Source organism: Hemitrygon akajei, chromosome 5 (genome assembly GCF_048418815.1).
Source record: "Hemitrygon akajei chromosome 5, sHemAka1.3, whole genome shotgun sequence".
Classification (NCBI taxonomy): Eukaryota; Metazoa; Chordata; class Chondrichthyes; order Myliobatiformes; family Dasyatidae; genus Hemitrygon; species Hemitrygon akajei.
Genome location: NC_133128.1, coordinates 137,242,458 through 137,259,771, shown reverse-complemented (window position 1 = coordinate 137,259,771; position 17,314 = coordinate 137,242,458). Strand labels below are relative to the sequence as shown.

Genomic DNA, 17,314 nt, shown 5'->3' with positions numbered 1-17,314 from the left:
CCATCAACTCCTCCCCCACCCCCAGACCTACATACAGTAAACCAACTGCCGACCCCCACATCTTTGGAAGGTGGGAGCAAACTGGAGCACCTAGGGAAGCCCACACAGCAATAAGGAGAGTGTGCAAACTCCACCTGGACAGCACCTGAGATCTGGTTTGTACCCAAAACTTCGTCTCTACGTGGTAATGGCTTTACGCACTGTGCCGCTGTCCTCTGGGTACAGGGTTGGTGCAGGGTTGAAACGAAGAGGGATTTCTTCCTTTGGAGGGTTACAAATGGATGTCCATATTCCAAGGAGTCCCTGAGACCGAGCTGAGCCCATTCAAAGCCACAAAGGAACATAGAACATAGAAAGCCCACAGCACAATACAGGCCCTTCAGCCCACAAAGCTGTGCCAAACACATCCCTACCTTAGAAATTATTAGGCTTACCTATAGCCCTCTATTTTACTAAACTCCATGTACCTATCCAAAAGACTCTTAAAAGACCCTATCGTATTTGACTCCACCACTGTTGCCGGCAGCCCATTCCACGCACTCACCACTCTTTGAGTAAAAAAACTTACCCCTGACGTCTCCTCTGTACCTACTCTCCAGCACCCTAAACCTGTGCCCTCTTGTGGCAACCATTTCAGCCCTGGGAAAAAGCCTCTGACTATCCACATGATCAATGCCTCTCATCATCTTGTACACCTCTATCAGGTCACCTCTCATCCTCCGTTGCTCCAAGGAGTAAAGGTAGAGTTCACTCAACCTACTCTCATAAGGCATGCTCCCCAATCCAGGCAACATCTTTGTAAATCTCCTCTGCACCCTTTCTATGGCTTCCACATCCTTCCTGTAGTGAGGTGACCAGAACTGAGCACAGTACTCCAAGTGGGGTCTGACCAGGCTCCTATATAGCTGCAACATTACCTCTTGGCTCCTAAATTCAATTCCACGATTGATGAAGGCCAATACACCATACATCTTCTTAACCACAGATTCAGCCTATGCAGCTGCTTTAAGAGTCCTATGGACTCGCACCCCAAGGTCCCTCCAATCCTCCACACTGCCAAGAGTCTTACCATTAATACTATATTCTGCCATCATATTTGACCTACCAAAATGAACCACTTCACACTTATCTGGGTTGAACTCCACCTGCCACTTCTCAGCCCAGTTTTGCATCCTATCAATGTCCCACTGTAACCTCTGACACCCCTCCACACTATCCACAACACCTCCAACCTTTGTGTCAAGAGCAAACTTACTAACCCATCCCTTCACTTCCTCATCCAGGTCATTTATAAAAATCACGAAGAGTAAGGGTCCCAGAACAGAGCCCTGAGGCACCCCACTGGCCACCGACCTCCATGCAGAACTTTATATTAATGGTGTATCAAAGGAATGGAGAACAGACAGGAACATGGCACAGGAGTAAATTTTCAGATCATTCGAGATCTTATGGGATGGCAGGGCAGTTCTGAGGGGCTGAATTACTTGTTCCTGTTTCTTAGCTTCTCAACTGACTCTCAGCTTGAGGGCTTGTTGAGTATATTATTAAAACCCAGTCCAAGCCTGTGAGCCACTCTTATTTAAGACTGACCTAGGCCCATACATCCAACCTGCCCAGACCCAGCTGGACTGCTGTGAGGATTGGGTTATGTGAGGATCATGTTGGTGTAGCCAGGTGCTGGTCGAGACAGTGTTCATACCTGTAAAGGGGGTGTTGGGGGGAGGAATTTACAAGCTAACCTGTTGAGAAACATGTTATTTTTAAATATTGTTTTCTTGAGAAGACAAGAAACGGAAGAATTGACTTGTTATAATAGTAACATTTCTAAGTTAATTTAAAGCTGGCCTAAACTGAACCAGTCCCAGTTGCCAGTGGTTTAGTGTGGTCTTGAATACACAGGACATAAGATAATTCTCATATTCATTATAACAACCGCAGCTAAATATCTTCATGCAGCAGGCCGGTTGCCAAAGTCATGGTTTTGCAATAACCTGCCAAGTGCTGGATTTCAGATCTCCACGTTTTCCAGCCAACCACTTATTTGCCATGACTTCTGTTGATCAGTGATACATTAATGGAACAGATAAAGTCAGTCTGATTTAGAGGATTTTGTTTTTACTGTGAGGCACTCCATGCAATAACAGCACATTGATTACAGATTTAGATTTATTTATCACTCACACTGCCTGTAAAAAGTGGAGATTGTGACAAATCCATCCAGTGCTCTCTGTTTGCACCAGAACCCCGGGTTATTCTACACCACTGGGGCAGGATAAGCAAGCTCGCGCTTGCATCGGCCCAGAGACCCCAAATGCCTCAACTATTCCCCTGAAACAATCAGCTGTGGAAGCCAGTGGTCTGTGCGCAGCTCAATCCCACCAACATAATTGTGATGGCAACCAAATTACTTGAGGGGTAAATATTAGTTTGGGCAGTTGAGAGCTCCCCTGTTCTTTATGGGGCATTATGTGCTCATGGGGCAACAGCCTTTCCCCATGTCCTTGGTGTGGATGAGGTCCTCTGTTGGTTGGGGTTGACCAAGGAGATTGTCTATACTGTTGGTGCCGTGGCTGTTGGTGTACAGCAGACTTCCATCTCACGCAGTGGATGAATCGAAAGGAACGGCAGAGACCGATGCAGTTTGGCCCCAGCTGCGTCGCAGGAGTTGCTAGTCAGTGTTCAACTCGATGTAAGAATGCTTTAGGGGTTCCAGCTCTGTATTTGTTCTCGGGATTTACTCACGAAGCTTTGCCCGCGAGTGGGTGGAGCCGCTAAGATCAGAGCTTTCCTTCCTCTAGTCGAGCTGCCAACCATGGCTGATGAGCCCCATCTGCCTGAAGCGACTGGTTTTTAGACGCCACTAGCCCACCTGTCGGTAGAAATTCTTCCGCTGGACTTGGTACCTAAGCCACACATGAAGGTCAGGAGCTGAACTTGGTTATCAAAACGTAGTGGGAGCTTATCCCCACTACCTCACTCGGCAAAGACAACCTTAAGGAACCCAGTGTGCAGGTGAAATTGCAAATGTCACTCCTTTCTTTAAGAAGAGAGGGAGGCAAAAGACAAGAAATCATAGTCTAGTTAGCCTGATTCAGTGGTTGGGAACATGTTGGAGTCCATTATTGAGGATGAGGCTTTGGGGTATTTGGAGGCACTTGATAAAATAGGCATGGTTTCCTTGAAGAGAATTCTTGCCTCACAAATCTGTTGGAGTTTTTTGACAGAATAACAGGCAGGATAATCAAAGGAGAATCAGTGGATGTTGTTTACTTGGATTTTCAGAAGCCTTTAACAATGCACACGAGGCTGCTAAACAAGATGGGGATACAGGAGAGGTACCAGTATGGACGGAAGATTGGCTGACTGGCAGGGGGCAGAGTGAGAACAAAGGGAGCCTTTCCTGGTTGGCTGCCCGTGACTGGTGGTATTCCACAGGGGTCTGTGTTGAGGTCACTTCACGTTAAGTTGGCAGACGATACAAAGATAGGTGGAGGGGCAGGTCATGTTGAGGAAACAGGGAATCTGCAGAAGGACTTGGGTTGGAAGAATGGGCAAAGAAGCAGCACGTGGAATGCAGTGTAGGGAAGTGTATGATCGTGTACTTTGTTAGAAGCAATAAAGACTCAGACTATTTGTAAAGACGAGTCGAGGTGAAGTGGGTTAATGAAATTTTTAGGTACTGATTATGTTTCTTTGTTTGTGCTGTGTGGAGCTAATTGTAAAGCTGTGGGTCAGGCAGTACTGGAGGAAAACAGAACCATGTCACGGGGGGTGACTTAACATAGAAAGGGCCAATTCCAATGCAGACAGAGTAAGTGACTAGCCTTTAATGTTAGACATTGTGACACTGAGTCCAGAAAGCTGCAGTGCAAAATGTTCCTGGATCTACATGCAGCTTAGCATAAAGAAGCATAGTCATCACCTAACCCCATTAACCTATTTGGTCTCGCACCATTACTGATCTGATTTTCTGTGTCCTATCCATCCCTCCCCACCATGTTCTCTGCAAGTTGAAACAACCATTTTCCTGCGTTTCTCTTTCCCAGTTTGGATGAAGAATCTTTAAAGTATTTCAGACCTGAAAAGTTGATGGTTTCTCTCTCTCCCCAGATGGTGCCTGACTTGCATTTTCTGTTTTTATTAAGATTTCCAGCATTTGCGAGTTTTGTTTTAGATTTTAATTCACTAACTCCCTTTCTCTTTCTCCCCACCACAGTTCTTCTTTTACATTGGATACTTCTCACTGCTTGCAATCATCTACCTTGGCCGAGGACTGTATATTTTTGGTACCTACTACCGGGAGCGCAAAGACAACAGCTCACAGAAGGCGGAGACAACTGACAGCCCAACTGCAGAGCCGAATTGGACTGATGATCAGGCACAAGAGGCGGCCCCAAAGGCATGAAGAGGAAGAAGGCCATCACGGGCTGGTGGCAGTGGGTGGGAAGGGGAGGGGTGGGCTTATCTTATGTGCCTTAAGGTAATATCATAATGAAGGTGACAAAGCAAGAGTTTTGTTTTTGGAATGGGTGGGAGTTTCTTTTTAAAATGAGAAAGAACACGGTTGTCTACAACACCATGACGGCTTGGTCACATTCCCAGAACTGGGCCGTCACCTGAACATCAGGCATGCACAGGAAGATCCCAGGAGACGGCACCCACACAAAACGTGACCTTGAAAGCAGCTGCTGATTGCCGAGGCCTTCACAGATGGACGGGGTGAGTCAGCATCTCCCTGTGTGAAAGGTTGATAGAGAATGTGTGACTGGGTTCTATGGCCTCTGCTGTCCTCTTTCTCTCACGCGCAGGCACACACGCACACACACACATACACACAAAATCCGTCCCCTCACCCTATCATCACTAGACATGCCAAGTCATCACTTGGACCTCAACTGGCCAGTAAATTGAGCCCCAGGCTCCTTGTCAGCTGAGGCCATGTGTCTGCAGAGGTGCAGTGAAGCGGAGGCAGAGAAGGCAATGGGTTGGATTTCAATTAAATTGAGCTCTTGCCTCCCAATGTGAAGTCCTGGGAATTAGATTACACAGGGCCAGTCACTTTACTGTTGAAGTCAATAATTTCAGGACTATGCACTTTAACAGGGACAAGAAAGATTAATCTTCCTGTTGACTTCGTGAGTTGACTGCCCCCCCCCCCCCCACCCCACCCTCAACCCTGGGTGGCAAGGACTGCTATCTACGGGCAAAGAGGAGGTAGATCTCCAGTTGAATTTGGGTGGATCTGTCAGATCTAAGTTCTCCTTTGTGTAAGGTGCTTTATGTGTGTGGCCATACAGAGAACCCCTAAAAGCTTTGTACTGTTAAAGGTGGAGACAGTCCGATTTTCCCAAACAGTATTCCTGCTGGCTAGAAGCCAGTAGAATAAAATGATTGGTGTGGCGTGATTCCACTTCCAAGCCCAAGATAGAATGAAGACCAAGTTGACTGCAGGGTAGCATGCTCCAGTCATAACCACTGAGTTAGTATTAAAATCTTGTTTTAGCCTGTATTAGATGCTGGGAGATTTGGTTCATGAATAGGAGTTCATAATATTGTACCTGCACTTTTGAAATTAATTTGTTTCCTTCAGCACTTTAGAGCATCAGAATCCTCTCATCTGTGAATGTTCAGCATGCCAGCAAGCGTACTGTAAATTAAGCAAAAAAAATACACAAGGAGTCCAAAAGTGGAGAGTTGCGAGTGGGTTTGGGATGGAGGCAGCTAGGTAGAAATTTGGATTATTTTTAACAGCAAGGAACGTAAAGCAAATTATATTTTCATATACCAAAACCCACCTTGCATTGCCTTGTGCATTTGATGTTTTCTCCAGAGTGGGTATCCTTCGTATACCTGTCTGATTTGGGCTTTATAGGGTGCAGCTATCACTTACTGATTAAATGCCTAGTGGAAGGTCTACTGTCATCCAAGAATAAGTGAAAGTGACTGAGAGATACACATCTGCTCATTACCTCTCCTGGTTGCCTGCTTTCAGATGTCTTGTCAAGCAGACAAGACTTTGTGCTTGAGACGAATACACACCTGAAAGAACAAAACTAAGGCCTCAGTAGGAATGTTTTTCACTTTTTCATATGTTGCAATCTTTTTTTTTAATTTCATGTGCCCACAAGTGCAGATAAAACGTTCTCTGCTGACCGCTGTTTGTGAAGTCGCTCTGGCCAGAGTCTTTGGATTAAAAGCAGAGGAATGAGCCATGTTCTTTATTTAACCCAAAGGCAGTCTGGAGCAAGCACGCGGAAGGGAACAGTGTTGTGGATTTTATTTTGGAACTGGGTTAATGTGTAGGTGGTGGTGGATTAAGGGCAGTGACCTGAGGTTTCTCTGTAGGCGTTCTGAGGGCAAAGGCATCACTGTTCAGGATGCACACGGCCTTGCAACCCAACGCCTCCTAACATATTTTCTATTTATGCCACAGAAACGTGTTATAAACAAGAGCCCAGTCGTCACTGAGCATTACGAGTGAACATCTGGCTTGCCTTTTTGCCATTGCCAATAATTACTTGTCTTGCATCCCTCCCATTCCTGCCCTCTGTGGCCGATCTCAGGAGAACATAATCCCAGGAAGCCAGAGTTGTTACTCGGCTCAAGTCGCAGTAAAAAAAAGGCTGGGCTCACCTTCTCTTTTGTGCCATTTTCCCAGAGCCTCAATGTTTATATATTTCCACTTAGTATACTTCTAATGATCTAGACAGCACGACTCTTTCGGGTAAAGAATTCCATAGATTCACTTCCCTTTGAAAGAAGAACTTTAAACGTACCTATGTTTTAAATGAACAGCTCCTTGTCTTGAAACTACAGTATATCCCTCATTCAGCACTCTCCCACTTGTGGAAAAAGTCTCAACGCGTCCCCTTTGGAGTTTTTTTTGTGTCTCAATAACATTGCCCCTTTTTCTCGTAGCCTCCAATGAACAGGTGCATTCATTTCCGGCCTCTCGGTGTCTGTAATCTCAGCTTTAGCTCAGTTCTACCAAGCCAGCCTCCGAATCAGAATGTTGTGAGTGCAGGGTCCTGCCCAGATCAAACAGAGTCACAGGGGCTCTTCCCTTTAGGGGCAGGCATTTTGGTGCAGCTGGTAGAACCTCCCTCCTCGCAGCACCAGATTTGTAGGTTCAGTCCTGACCTCCACACTGTTTGCCCAATCCCTCTGCTACTGTGTGGGCTTCCTGTCACAACCCAAAGATGTTTATGTTGCTGGGTTAATTAGCCATAGGAAATTGCCCCTGGGGTGTAGATGAGTACAGACTCTAGGGAGTGGGGGTAAACTAATGAGTGATTAAAAAGGAAGATTAGTGTAGGATCGGTGTCATAGTGCCTCAGTATTACATTAGAATCAGAACTTAAGCTGCCTATTAATATGCTGGTAATGGATTCCAAACTCTGAGGCAGTAAGGCTTTTAACACTGTCAATGAATATGATTCTGCCGGTGCTGGAAATCTTGAGCAAAACCCGTATAAATACTGGAGGAACCTAGAGGGTCAGGCAGCATCCGTGAAGGGGATGTTTTGACGTTTTGGGCCAAGACCCTTCATCAGGACTTAATCAGGGTTTAATGCTGTCAATTTAATGTGCATTTTATGTCATGCAGTAATCAACTTAGTTTTTTAATGATACAGAAATTCGAAGCACTCCAGACCTCAAAGTATATAAGATGGCTCTGTGAATGATTTCAGCATATAGGAATGCATAGTACTGTTGTGTCCCTCAGTGGGATGGTAAGGGAACTAAGCAGCCCCTTTCCTACTGGAATTCCAGGGCTTGGCCTGCAGGAGATATGGATCAGTGCACAGATAAAGGGCTTGCACTGGCCGAGACTTGGGGAAAGAGCACAGGTGAATTTAAACTCTAAGAAGTGGGGGAAGAGAGGATGAGATGCAGGGGAGTCGTGTAAGAAATGTGCAGCATAACTGGCCCTTGAACAGCTGCAGCTGTGTGCTGCAGACTTGATGCTGCGTGTGTTCCCCAACGCAGTCAGCCTCTGTCTCGTCATTTCTTTTCATTGGTACACTGAACAATGTAGCTACACAAATAACTTACCTTGCTACCTGCATAGGTTAGACCAGGCAGAATGAACCAAGATCTCCGTCACATCTCTAAGCTTCCAGCTCTTTCAGATATCCAGCCAACAGCAAGCAGAGATAAAGCATCAATTCTGTTTACAGAGTTAGTAGTCACTGTTGGGCCATCTCTCGGAAGCTCTTCCCCAGACGAGGCAGGAGGTGACTGAAGGGGCCGTGGGTGGGCAGTTTGTGAGATGGCGTGTTTATTCCATAGCTTATATTGTGGTCTTCTGATGAAGGGCCTTGAGGTTCTCAGTGTCATCCCAACTATTCCTTCTGCACTTTGAATGGTCCCAGTCTGAGGAATTCTCAGGAATCACAGGGGAATGCTTCATTTATTCCAGGAGGCATTGAGAATATTCCCTGTTCCCAGGTAACCAGCTGTTTGGAATTGAGTGCCTTGTGTTGTGAATGGCAAGATCTTCCCGTCTGAGCTGGCTGGATGTAACGAGGCTCTGGTGTCAGGGTCATTAGACTAGAAGAGGACGCTGATGTTATTTTGCTTATGCTGCCAGTGGGTTTGGAGGATTTTGTGGAACAGTGTTGGTGGTAGCTCCTTGGTGCATCAAATGCCTGCTCTAGGTAGACTGGGTCTCAGATGTCTGCAAATGGGCAGGCATCACTGCTGTCCGATGGACCGCGAACTTAGTGCTATTTCTGACCACCTTTTTTACACTGACTCTTGTATTCCTTGTTGCTTGTAATGCCGATGGGAGAGGCTACGTTATATCTAATGGAGTGCAATAGACATTCTGTTACATGGCCAGTCTCACAATCAAGTTTATACTGTGTAGTCATAGCCTGGTCAATTGCCTTTACTCTGGGTAGTGTCTAGAGATTATCTCTCATTCCATCCTCCCACTATAGTTCTACGGGTAAATGCATTTCATTTTACAGCGCAGTTTTATAAATTAGAATTTAAGATAAACACTATGAAACTTTTATTTGCAGTATTTTGTAAGTAAAACTATTTGCAACTGTATCAAAATAAATCTGTAACATTTAAGCTAAATTATATTGCAGGATTTACTGGAATTTTTGCATTTGATTGCACTGTTCCCAATCCTTGCTGCTTGCATTGTGCTATATTACACGTGCACAAATATTAATTGTTTTAGGGTTATGAGGTTTCCAAATGTTCGAAGCCAATGTCTTGGAATTCTGTTTGATTGTGTTCCACCCCATCCCTCCCCGTTCCTACACCAGCTCCTAAATTCTGACCCTGTGAGATGCGGAACTCTTCCCAAATCCAGGATCTCCCAGCGCCCTTTGGGGCTGTTGAGTGAGATGGAATCATTGTCTAAAGGCAGGGAACGGGGCGGCAATTCTTTCAGAAGCATCATTGTGCCAGCTCCTCCACATTGGTGAAATTGGCTTATTGGCCAGGGCACCAGGACGAACTCCCCTAATCGTTCCTGAAGTAGAACCTTCCGTGCGTTGACACCTAGAAGACTGCGCCTTCAGCAGTACAGCACTACAGTGAAAGGGCAGGTTTGACGTGGCTGCAGCTCTGGACCCGCGGCCTTTCGTTTATTTGGAGGGAAGAGTTCTTCAAACTCCGTCAGCTGACCTCTAAGTCGATGCCCGTCGTCAGCAACAGCCATTTCATTCTAGGGCAGAGCCCCTTCGGATTCCAACCAGCCATGAAGCTTCCTCGTGTCACTCACTGCCGAGTGCACTCCCCGTAAAGTGTCACTCCTATTGGTTAATGAGGAAAATTGTAAAAAAAAGGCCTAGTCCCGAATTTGGCATGAGAGTGCTACCCAAACTCCGCCTGTGGAAGGGAAACCTCTCGTCTGCTTATAGCATTGCAGAAACTGCCCTCATCTCAAAATATCCACGGGCCAGTTTAGCAGTATTATTTTTAACATGTGCACTTTTTTTTGTAACTTAAACCAATCTGTATTTCTGAAACAGTGTGAAGATTTTGAAGCTTTATTGCTAATTATTTGTTCTCTATATGCAATGGTATATTTTACATTGTAATTATTGATTTATTAATAAATGAAGTATGGAATTTATGACAGCTCGACAAGTTTGGTGCTTTTTCTTTCTTGAACTTTTTAAGGGGTTATTCTAGTACCAAAAGAATCAATGGTTTCAGCTGTGTTTAAGTCTTGTTTAAAGGACAGATTTTATATTAAAAAACTGTGCCGCAGATTGTAAATAGTGTCCAGTTCTGTGCACCAGCCTTCAGGAAAGATGCTAAGGTTTCAATGAAGACCCAGAGGACATTTATCAAGGACTGCCCTACGATGTGGGACCTCTTGTGCTGGGACTTGTAGCTGGCTCTGGGGGACCTGAGTTCGAGTGGGAGGTTGGCCAGGCTAGCTCTTTATTCCTTGGCACATAGGAGTCCTGACAGTTTCTTTTTAAGCGATGAGAGACATGGGTTAAGTGGATGTTAACGGTCTTTTCCCTGGAGCAAGGGAGTCCAAAACTAGAGGGCATAGGTTTAGGGTGAGAGGGAAAAGGTTTAAAAGGGCCCAGAGGGGGCCTCGTTTTTACACAGAGGGTGGTGAGTATATGGAGTGAGGAAGTGACCGAAGCAGGTACAACAGTATCATTTGAAGCATTTGGATAGGTTCAAAGGTACAATTTAATGTCAGAAATGTATATAATATACATCCTGAAATGATTTTTCTTTGCAACCATCCGCGAAAACAGAGGAGTGCCCCAAAGAATGAACGAGAGTTAAATTTTAGAACCCCAAAGTAAACCCCCAGCTCCCCCCCACGCGAAAGTGGCAGCGAGCAATAATCCCCCCTTCCCCCCCACCAGCAAAAAAAAGCATTGGTACTGCCACAGAGCAAAGCAATAGCAAAGACACAGACTTGGAGTTACCCCAAACACTTTGCGTTTCACCCGGCATTCAACATCCCACAGGTTCTCCCTCTCTCTAATAAGGGAGAAAAAGGTGTCCATTTTCCCAGCGAGTGGGGAGACATAACAAGCAACTCACTGGTTTACGATGTTAAAAGTCCGTTACGTCGCTTTTTTTGAGCTCTGTGCCTCAAGATGGCAAAGATCTCGGATCTCCGGACACACAGCAGATATCCCAAGTCCCCCGATAACACACGGGTCTCCTGTTGTGACACCGACCCTCGGTTCGCCATCTCCAGAGCCCCGAGATCCTAGGCTTCTGAATTTGAGCCAGGCCCTTAGTCCAAGCCTTTGGCGTGCTGAACAACAGCCAGTCGTGGAACCCCGAGAGCAGGTCCCATTCCACAAAGAACTGTAGTCGGCGTGTAACTCCAGGTCAGGGTCTTCAAAAGAACCCTGAAAGGAAAAAATAGAGATATTAAAGATAGAACTAGAGCTGTTTCTGAAGATGCAAGCAAAGGAGTCGCTGTTAGGTGCCATTAACCCTCCTAAGCTGTGTGGAAGGGTATGTGTGCAAGACTAAGAGAGATATGGCCCAAATGCAGGGAATTGGGACTGGCTGGGTGGGCACTAGTTGGGCTGAAAAGCTTGTATCCATACTGTATTGCTCAGTGACTCTATGAGGAGCAGAGATAAAGGGAAGTTAACAGATTTGTTAGAATAGAGTGGGAGATGGTGTTTTTATTGACAGGACAGTTGAATAATAAGACGATAGTTAGCTGGTGGTGGGGGCGAGCAAATCACTGGATGAATCTTCTCTCCCCGGACGGAGTAGGCTGTTATAATATTGAACCTGCTTGTAAGAGTGCTGGTTGCAAAGGGAGAAATGGGTGAATTTTTGAAGGTGGAAACTTGACTCTGAGCAGGCAGCAGAAGATTGGTTAAAACTGGTATCGACCTGGCCTCAATCTCCACAATCATTAATGATGTGACACCAAATGTTCCTGCACATCTAATGGTCCGACATCCAACCATGTCCACATCACTGACCCTCAAATGCTGAGCGGAGGTTTAGACCCTGGCCTGACCTTTAACTCCCACACAACCCTGTCCTTAAAACCTAACCTGACCCCCCAACTCCCTTCTCTGATCCCAAAACCATCCCCACAAAACTAGAAGTACCCCAAAGAAGCATTTAGGCATAAGCCGCAACATTATAGGAGACTGCATTTCAATCTTATCCACACGCCATCTGGTTTGAGTGTTTGTCCAACACACATCACCAGGAGAACAGCAACATCCTCAAACTGAATGCAGAAGCCATTGTCTTTAGTCCCACCACTCTGTCTGTTGAAGTCACTACCTCCAATACCAGTACATACTTTTGCACAGCACGTTTAACGCAGCTGAAACATCCCAAGGTACTTCATGGAAGACTTATTAAAGCCATCTGATGTCAGCTGGAGAAGGAGAAGCAAAAATGGTCAGAAGATGGAAAGGTCAAGGGAGGAAGCAAAGGGCTTAGACAGTAGTGGGGAGGGTGTGACCACCATGGAAGGATTATGAAACCAGAGGCAAAGAGATTTTATGGAAGGTAGAAGATCTGGACGATGTTGTAGAGGTATGACAGAAAGAAGTGATGGAGTAATTGGAAAACAGAAAAAAATTAAAATGGAAATGTTTGGACCATAGAGGTGAGGCGTGCATAGGACAGGTTCAGACAGAGACTACAGTTTTGAATTTTGAAGTTAATAGAAGTGGAGAGACGGGAGTCAGACTGGTGTTGTTGCAGTTCAGGGTAATGGAAGGAGAGAAGGAAAGGTTGAGAAGGAGGTTTGGATTGGAGAAACGACATGAAGTTGTCTTAACTTTCCAGATGGGCAGTGTGGCCTCATGCTGTGAATCCAGAACCACCAGTGAACATCCAGACCATGTGGCTGACATATTGTGAAACCGCAAGCACACTCAGCAGGTCAAGCGACGTCTGTGGGGAGAGAAATGGTTAAAGTTCCAGGAAAACTGGTAAACCAAGTTGAAGTGAGGGTGGATAAGGCATGGGGAGGACAAAGGGGATGCCCCTGATAGGGAGGGGTCCAGATCAAATGAGCTAAAGGGGCAGTTTGAAGATGGTTATACTTCTTTGTCCAGGTGGAAGGACAGCTGATGAAGCCATTAGTTTGACAGGGTAATGAGGGCAGGTGTAGAGAAACCATTCATCGCCCTTTTGCTTAAACTTGCTCTGCGGCTACGCATTGTGATGTCTGTAACTTGCTCACCACTTTGCATGGGGCTGTTTGTTTTCCCCATTCGGCCTCCTGAGCGCCTGTTTCACCAGTCAAGGCCACTTCTCCTGTTTCCAGCCTTTAACGCACTTTGTCCTTTCACACCCATTGGAAGAGCAGTGTGTGACGAACCAGTGAAGATTCAGGGGCTTCTTCTCCACACGTTTCTACAGATAAAGGGACGGTTGGAGAATGATGACATTTTTTTGTTCAGGAGGTGAGACCTGCCCAGCTGTTGATGTGGCCATCAGTTTGACAGGCTGATGAGGACAGATCTATAGAAATGACTTTCCACCATCAGTGTACCCTGAACCCTTCACTTGAGCTGCTAGTCATGGCCCCAGCTGGAACAAAGTCTTCAGGAATTGCAACCATTGAATGTGATCCGTTTTCAGTTACCTGTCACTTTAAATCACCATTCCACTCCCTCTCTGACCTCTCATTCTGTGTCCTCCTGCATGGTAACGAGACGCAATGAAACTCCAGGATCACCTCATCCTCTGTCTGGTGTTAGACGTCTGTTGTGTCGCTTTTTCCGAGCTCTGTGCCCAAAGAACTCGGGTCTCTGGGCACACAGCCAGCAGCCAGCTTGCTGCCTTCAATCTTCCCTGTACTCCCACGACACACCAACCTTGAATCTGCCCGCCTCCGGAGCCACGAAAATCCGGTACCCTGAAGGCCGTGTCCTTGGCGTATTGAAAAGTTGCCAGTCGTGAGGCCCTGAGAGCGGGTCCCATTTCTGCAAAGAACCGAAGTCAGCGTGTAACTCCAGGTCAAGACCTTCAAAATAACCTTGAAAGGGAAAAAAAAGAGATGTTGAAGATAGAAATAAAGCTGCTTCCATAGATGCAAGCAAAGGAGTCACCGTTCGGTGCCATCGTCCTCCCAAGCTCTGTCTGCCTTAGAACTGCTCATCCTGCCTTCACTTTTCTTCTCTTTATTTTTGTCTGTATCATCCCAATAGCCCAGGCTATACACATTCAGTAGAGTGTTACACCAACAGGCCCCTCAGCCCATCTAGTCCATGCCGATCTGATTTTCTGCCTAGTCCCACCTATCTGCACCTGGGCACTGGCCTTCTGTACCCCTCCCATCCATCTATCAATGCAAATATCACTTAAGTGTGAGAATTGAACCTGCATCTATCTCTTCCACTGGCAGCTTGTTCCACACTCGCACCACCCTTTCAATGAAATAGGCCCCCCTCGGATTCCCTTTCACCCTAAAGCAATGACCCCTAATTCTAGTCTCACCCATCCTGAGGAGAAAAAGCCCACATACATCACCCTAGCTATCTATCATTGTTTTGTATCCCTCTACAAGATCTCCCTCATTCTCCTTTGCTCCAGGGAAGGAACTCCTAACCTGAAGTCCAGAGAGTCCCTTTGAAGGATCTCGCCCCCCCCCCCAAAACATCGACTGTTTATTCATTTCCATAGATACTACCTGACCTGCTGAGTTCCTCCAGTGTTTTGTACATAAAGTCCTCCCCATTCATTCTTTCCCTATAACTCAGGTCCACAAGACTTGGCAACATCCCCAGAACCTACAACATCAACGACCTACAGACAATGGAGCTAGTCTGCTCATGAACAGCTGTGTTATTTTACCCTGCCACAGACTTGCCCATCATCCTCCCCCACCTTCTCTGCCTGTCAGCCTAACAACTTTTCCCTTTCTCAGCTCTGACATGGTGTTCCAGACCTGAGGCATTTTTCTCTCCCTACAGGTGCTACGCGGCCTGCTTTCCCCCCAGCATTTTAGCATCTGCAGGCTTTTTTTCCTGATTTTTCAAAGGTGATGTTATAGTTTGTCTCTGAGCGACAATGATGATAGGAAGATCACCGACGACCACGGTGAGTGTGAAAAGCAGACTGAAATGAAAGATAAACAGCAATGTGTGCAAAACTGAGTGTGGATGAAAGGTGAAGGCCAGTAGTTACTGAGACAGTAGATAATACAAAATAGCAGGGCAGTCGATTGGAGATTACAGTAAGATGAAGGAGAATCGATTTGTCAGGATGGATCTGTATTCTCAAACAAACAGCGTGAGTAAGCCAGACGGCAAAAGCACTGGGGAGATGAAGGCTTGCACAAATGCAAAGGAGGTGATCTTGCTCATAGAAACTGTGTGAGCTCAAGAAAACGACAACTAATAGCCCATTTAGTGAAGCAATAGGAAAGTTGCAGCATCATTTTAACCCAGCACCATTGTAGACTGTGCGATGTGTAACCAGGGCTCAGGAGAGATGATTTGCGACAGTACTATTAGCAAAGGATCTAGTGCTTTCACGGTGTATATAACGTGTAAGCTCTTCTTGGGCTTCCAACTGGATTCAGGTGACGATTTTAACCGACGTTTCGATGACGAACTCCACCACCTTAATCAGGGGTGATACCTCGGCATGTCTAGTCTGGACTAACCAATCAGGAGGGACGGACAACGGGAGTCGAGTATACAGTATATACCACCGTCACCGATGAAGATTGTAGAGTTTGTCATTAGAACATAGGTTAAAATCGACACCTGCGTCCAGCTGGAAGCCAGACAAGAGTTTATGTTTAATACTGTTAGCAAGGCAGCTTCTCTATGTTTCAGGACTGCGTGTGCCTAGGTCGGTTCACGTGTGCACTGATGCACGAGCATATCCTGTTAACACATGAACATTCAAATACGTGGGCAAGCTCATTATATCAATTGAAACTGCCTCTAGAAATGTGTAAGGGATTTTAGCCAGCACAGAACAGCAGTGAAATTGAGCAAGGAAGGAACTCCAGCACTGAGTTAGGGCACGTGAGCTTGAGTGCAGGTACGGGGGGAGAAGGTACTGTAAGGGAAGTAGGTGGAGCTGTGCAGAAGGATGCTGATTTAAGGCCAGTGCACGTTGAATAACTGAACAAATGTTTAGACATCACAAAACCTCTTCACCGCATCTACTCCCCAGAAGCTCGGCCAGGATTTATAATACTACAATACAGGCCAGCTGGTGGCGTAGTGGCTTCAACACTGGAGGTCAAGGCAGATGGTCCTGAGTTCAAAGCCAGCCGGGCCCCAACCTGGGCAGCAGCAGTATCTGTGCGGAAGAAAGGCCTGGCAGTCTACTTCTGTATCTTGCCATGAAAACCCTATGGACACTATGGTCCACGAGGTCACGAAGAGTCGTACTCGACTGAACAACTGAACAACACCAATACAGGAGAGTGAGCCTGAGGAACTGCAAAGGAAGAGTATAGAAAAATCCAAGCACATACATAATGTGTTATGAATGTTGATGAGCCAATCCAATTATTGGCCAGGTGTCAACAAAATAAGGCCGTAATACAAGCAGAAGGAGCCTATTCGGCCCCGTCAAGCCTGGTCCCACATGGCTGATTTATTATCCTTCATTATTCCATTCTCCTCCATAACCATTGATGCCTTTACCAATCGAGAACCTATCAACCTCCACTTTAAATATACCCAATGACTTGGCCTCCACAGCCATCCGTGAAAATGAATTTCGCAGAATCACCACCCTCTGGCTAAAGAACTTCCTCTCATCTCTGTTCTAAAGGGATATCCTTGTATCCTGAGGCTACAGGAAACATTCTCTCCAAGTCCACTCTATCGAGGCCTTTCAATATTCAACAGGTTTCAATCAGATACCGCCTCATTCTTCAAAACTCCAGCAGATACAGGCCCAGAGCCATCCAATTGAGATTACTCACCCTGATGAAGGGTCTTGACCCAAAATGTTAGCTGATTCTTCCTCTGTAAAGATACTGCTCAAGCTGCTGAGTTCCTCCAGTACTTAGTGTGTGGTGCAATAGAGATTACTGTACTTACCCACTATGTCCGATTGGTAGAACGGTATTGGCAAGCACTGATCCAGGTGTGGACGTGCACTGCCAACAGGTCAAAAGAGGTGGACAACTTCTCTGTATTAATTGCATCTCAAATAGAGTCATTGAGTCATGGAGTAGTACAGAACAGAAACAGGCCTTTCAGCCCTTCAAGACCATGCCAAACCATTTAAACCATAGCCCCCTCTATCCCTACTATCCAAACTTCTCCTAAACATTGAAATCGAGCTCACCTGGACTATTTGTGCTGGCAGCTCACTCCACACTCCCACAACCCTCTGAGTGGAG

At 46.1% G+C, this 17,314-nt stretch overlaps 1 protein-coding gene across 1 annotated transcript in view; it reads left to right on the top strand.

Annotated features, from left to right (window-relative positions):
* slc19a1 (solute carrier family 19 member 1) overlaps nucleotides 1-10,104 on the top strand; it is a 48,953-nt gene extending 38,849 nt beyond the window's left edge. Inside the window, exon 6 of the mRNA XM_073046614.1 lies at nucleotides 4,217-10,104. Within this exon, the coding sequence (XP_072902715.1) occupies nucleotides 4,217-4,405 (189 nt within the window). The 3' untranslated portion in view covers nucleotides 4,406-10,104. The remainder of the gene's footprint in view (nucleotides 1-4,216) is intronic.
* The last annotated feature ends 7,210 nt before the right edge of the window (nucleotides 10,105-17,314 follow it).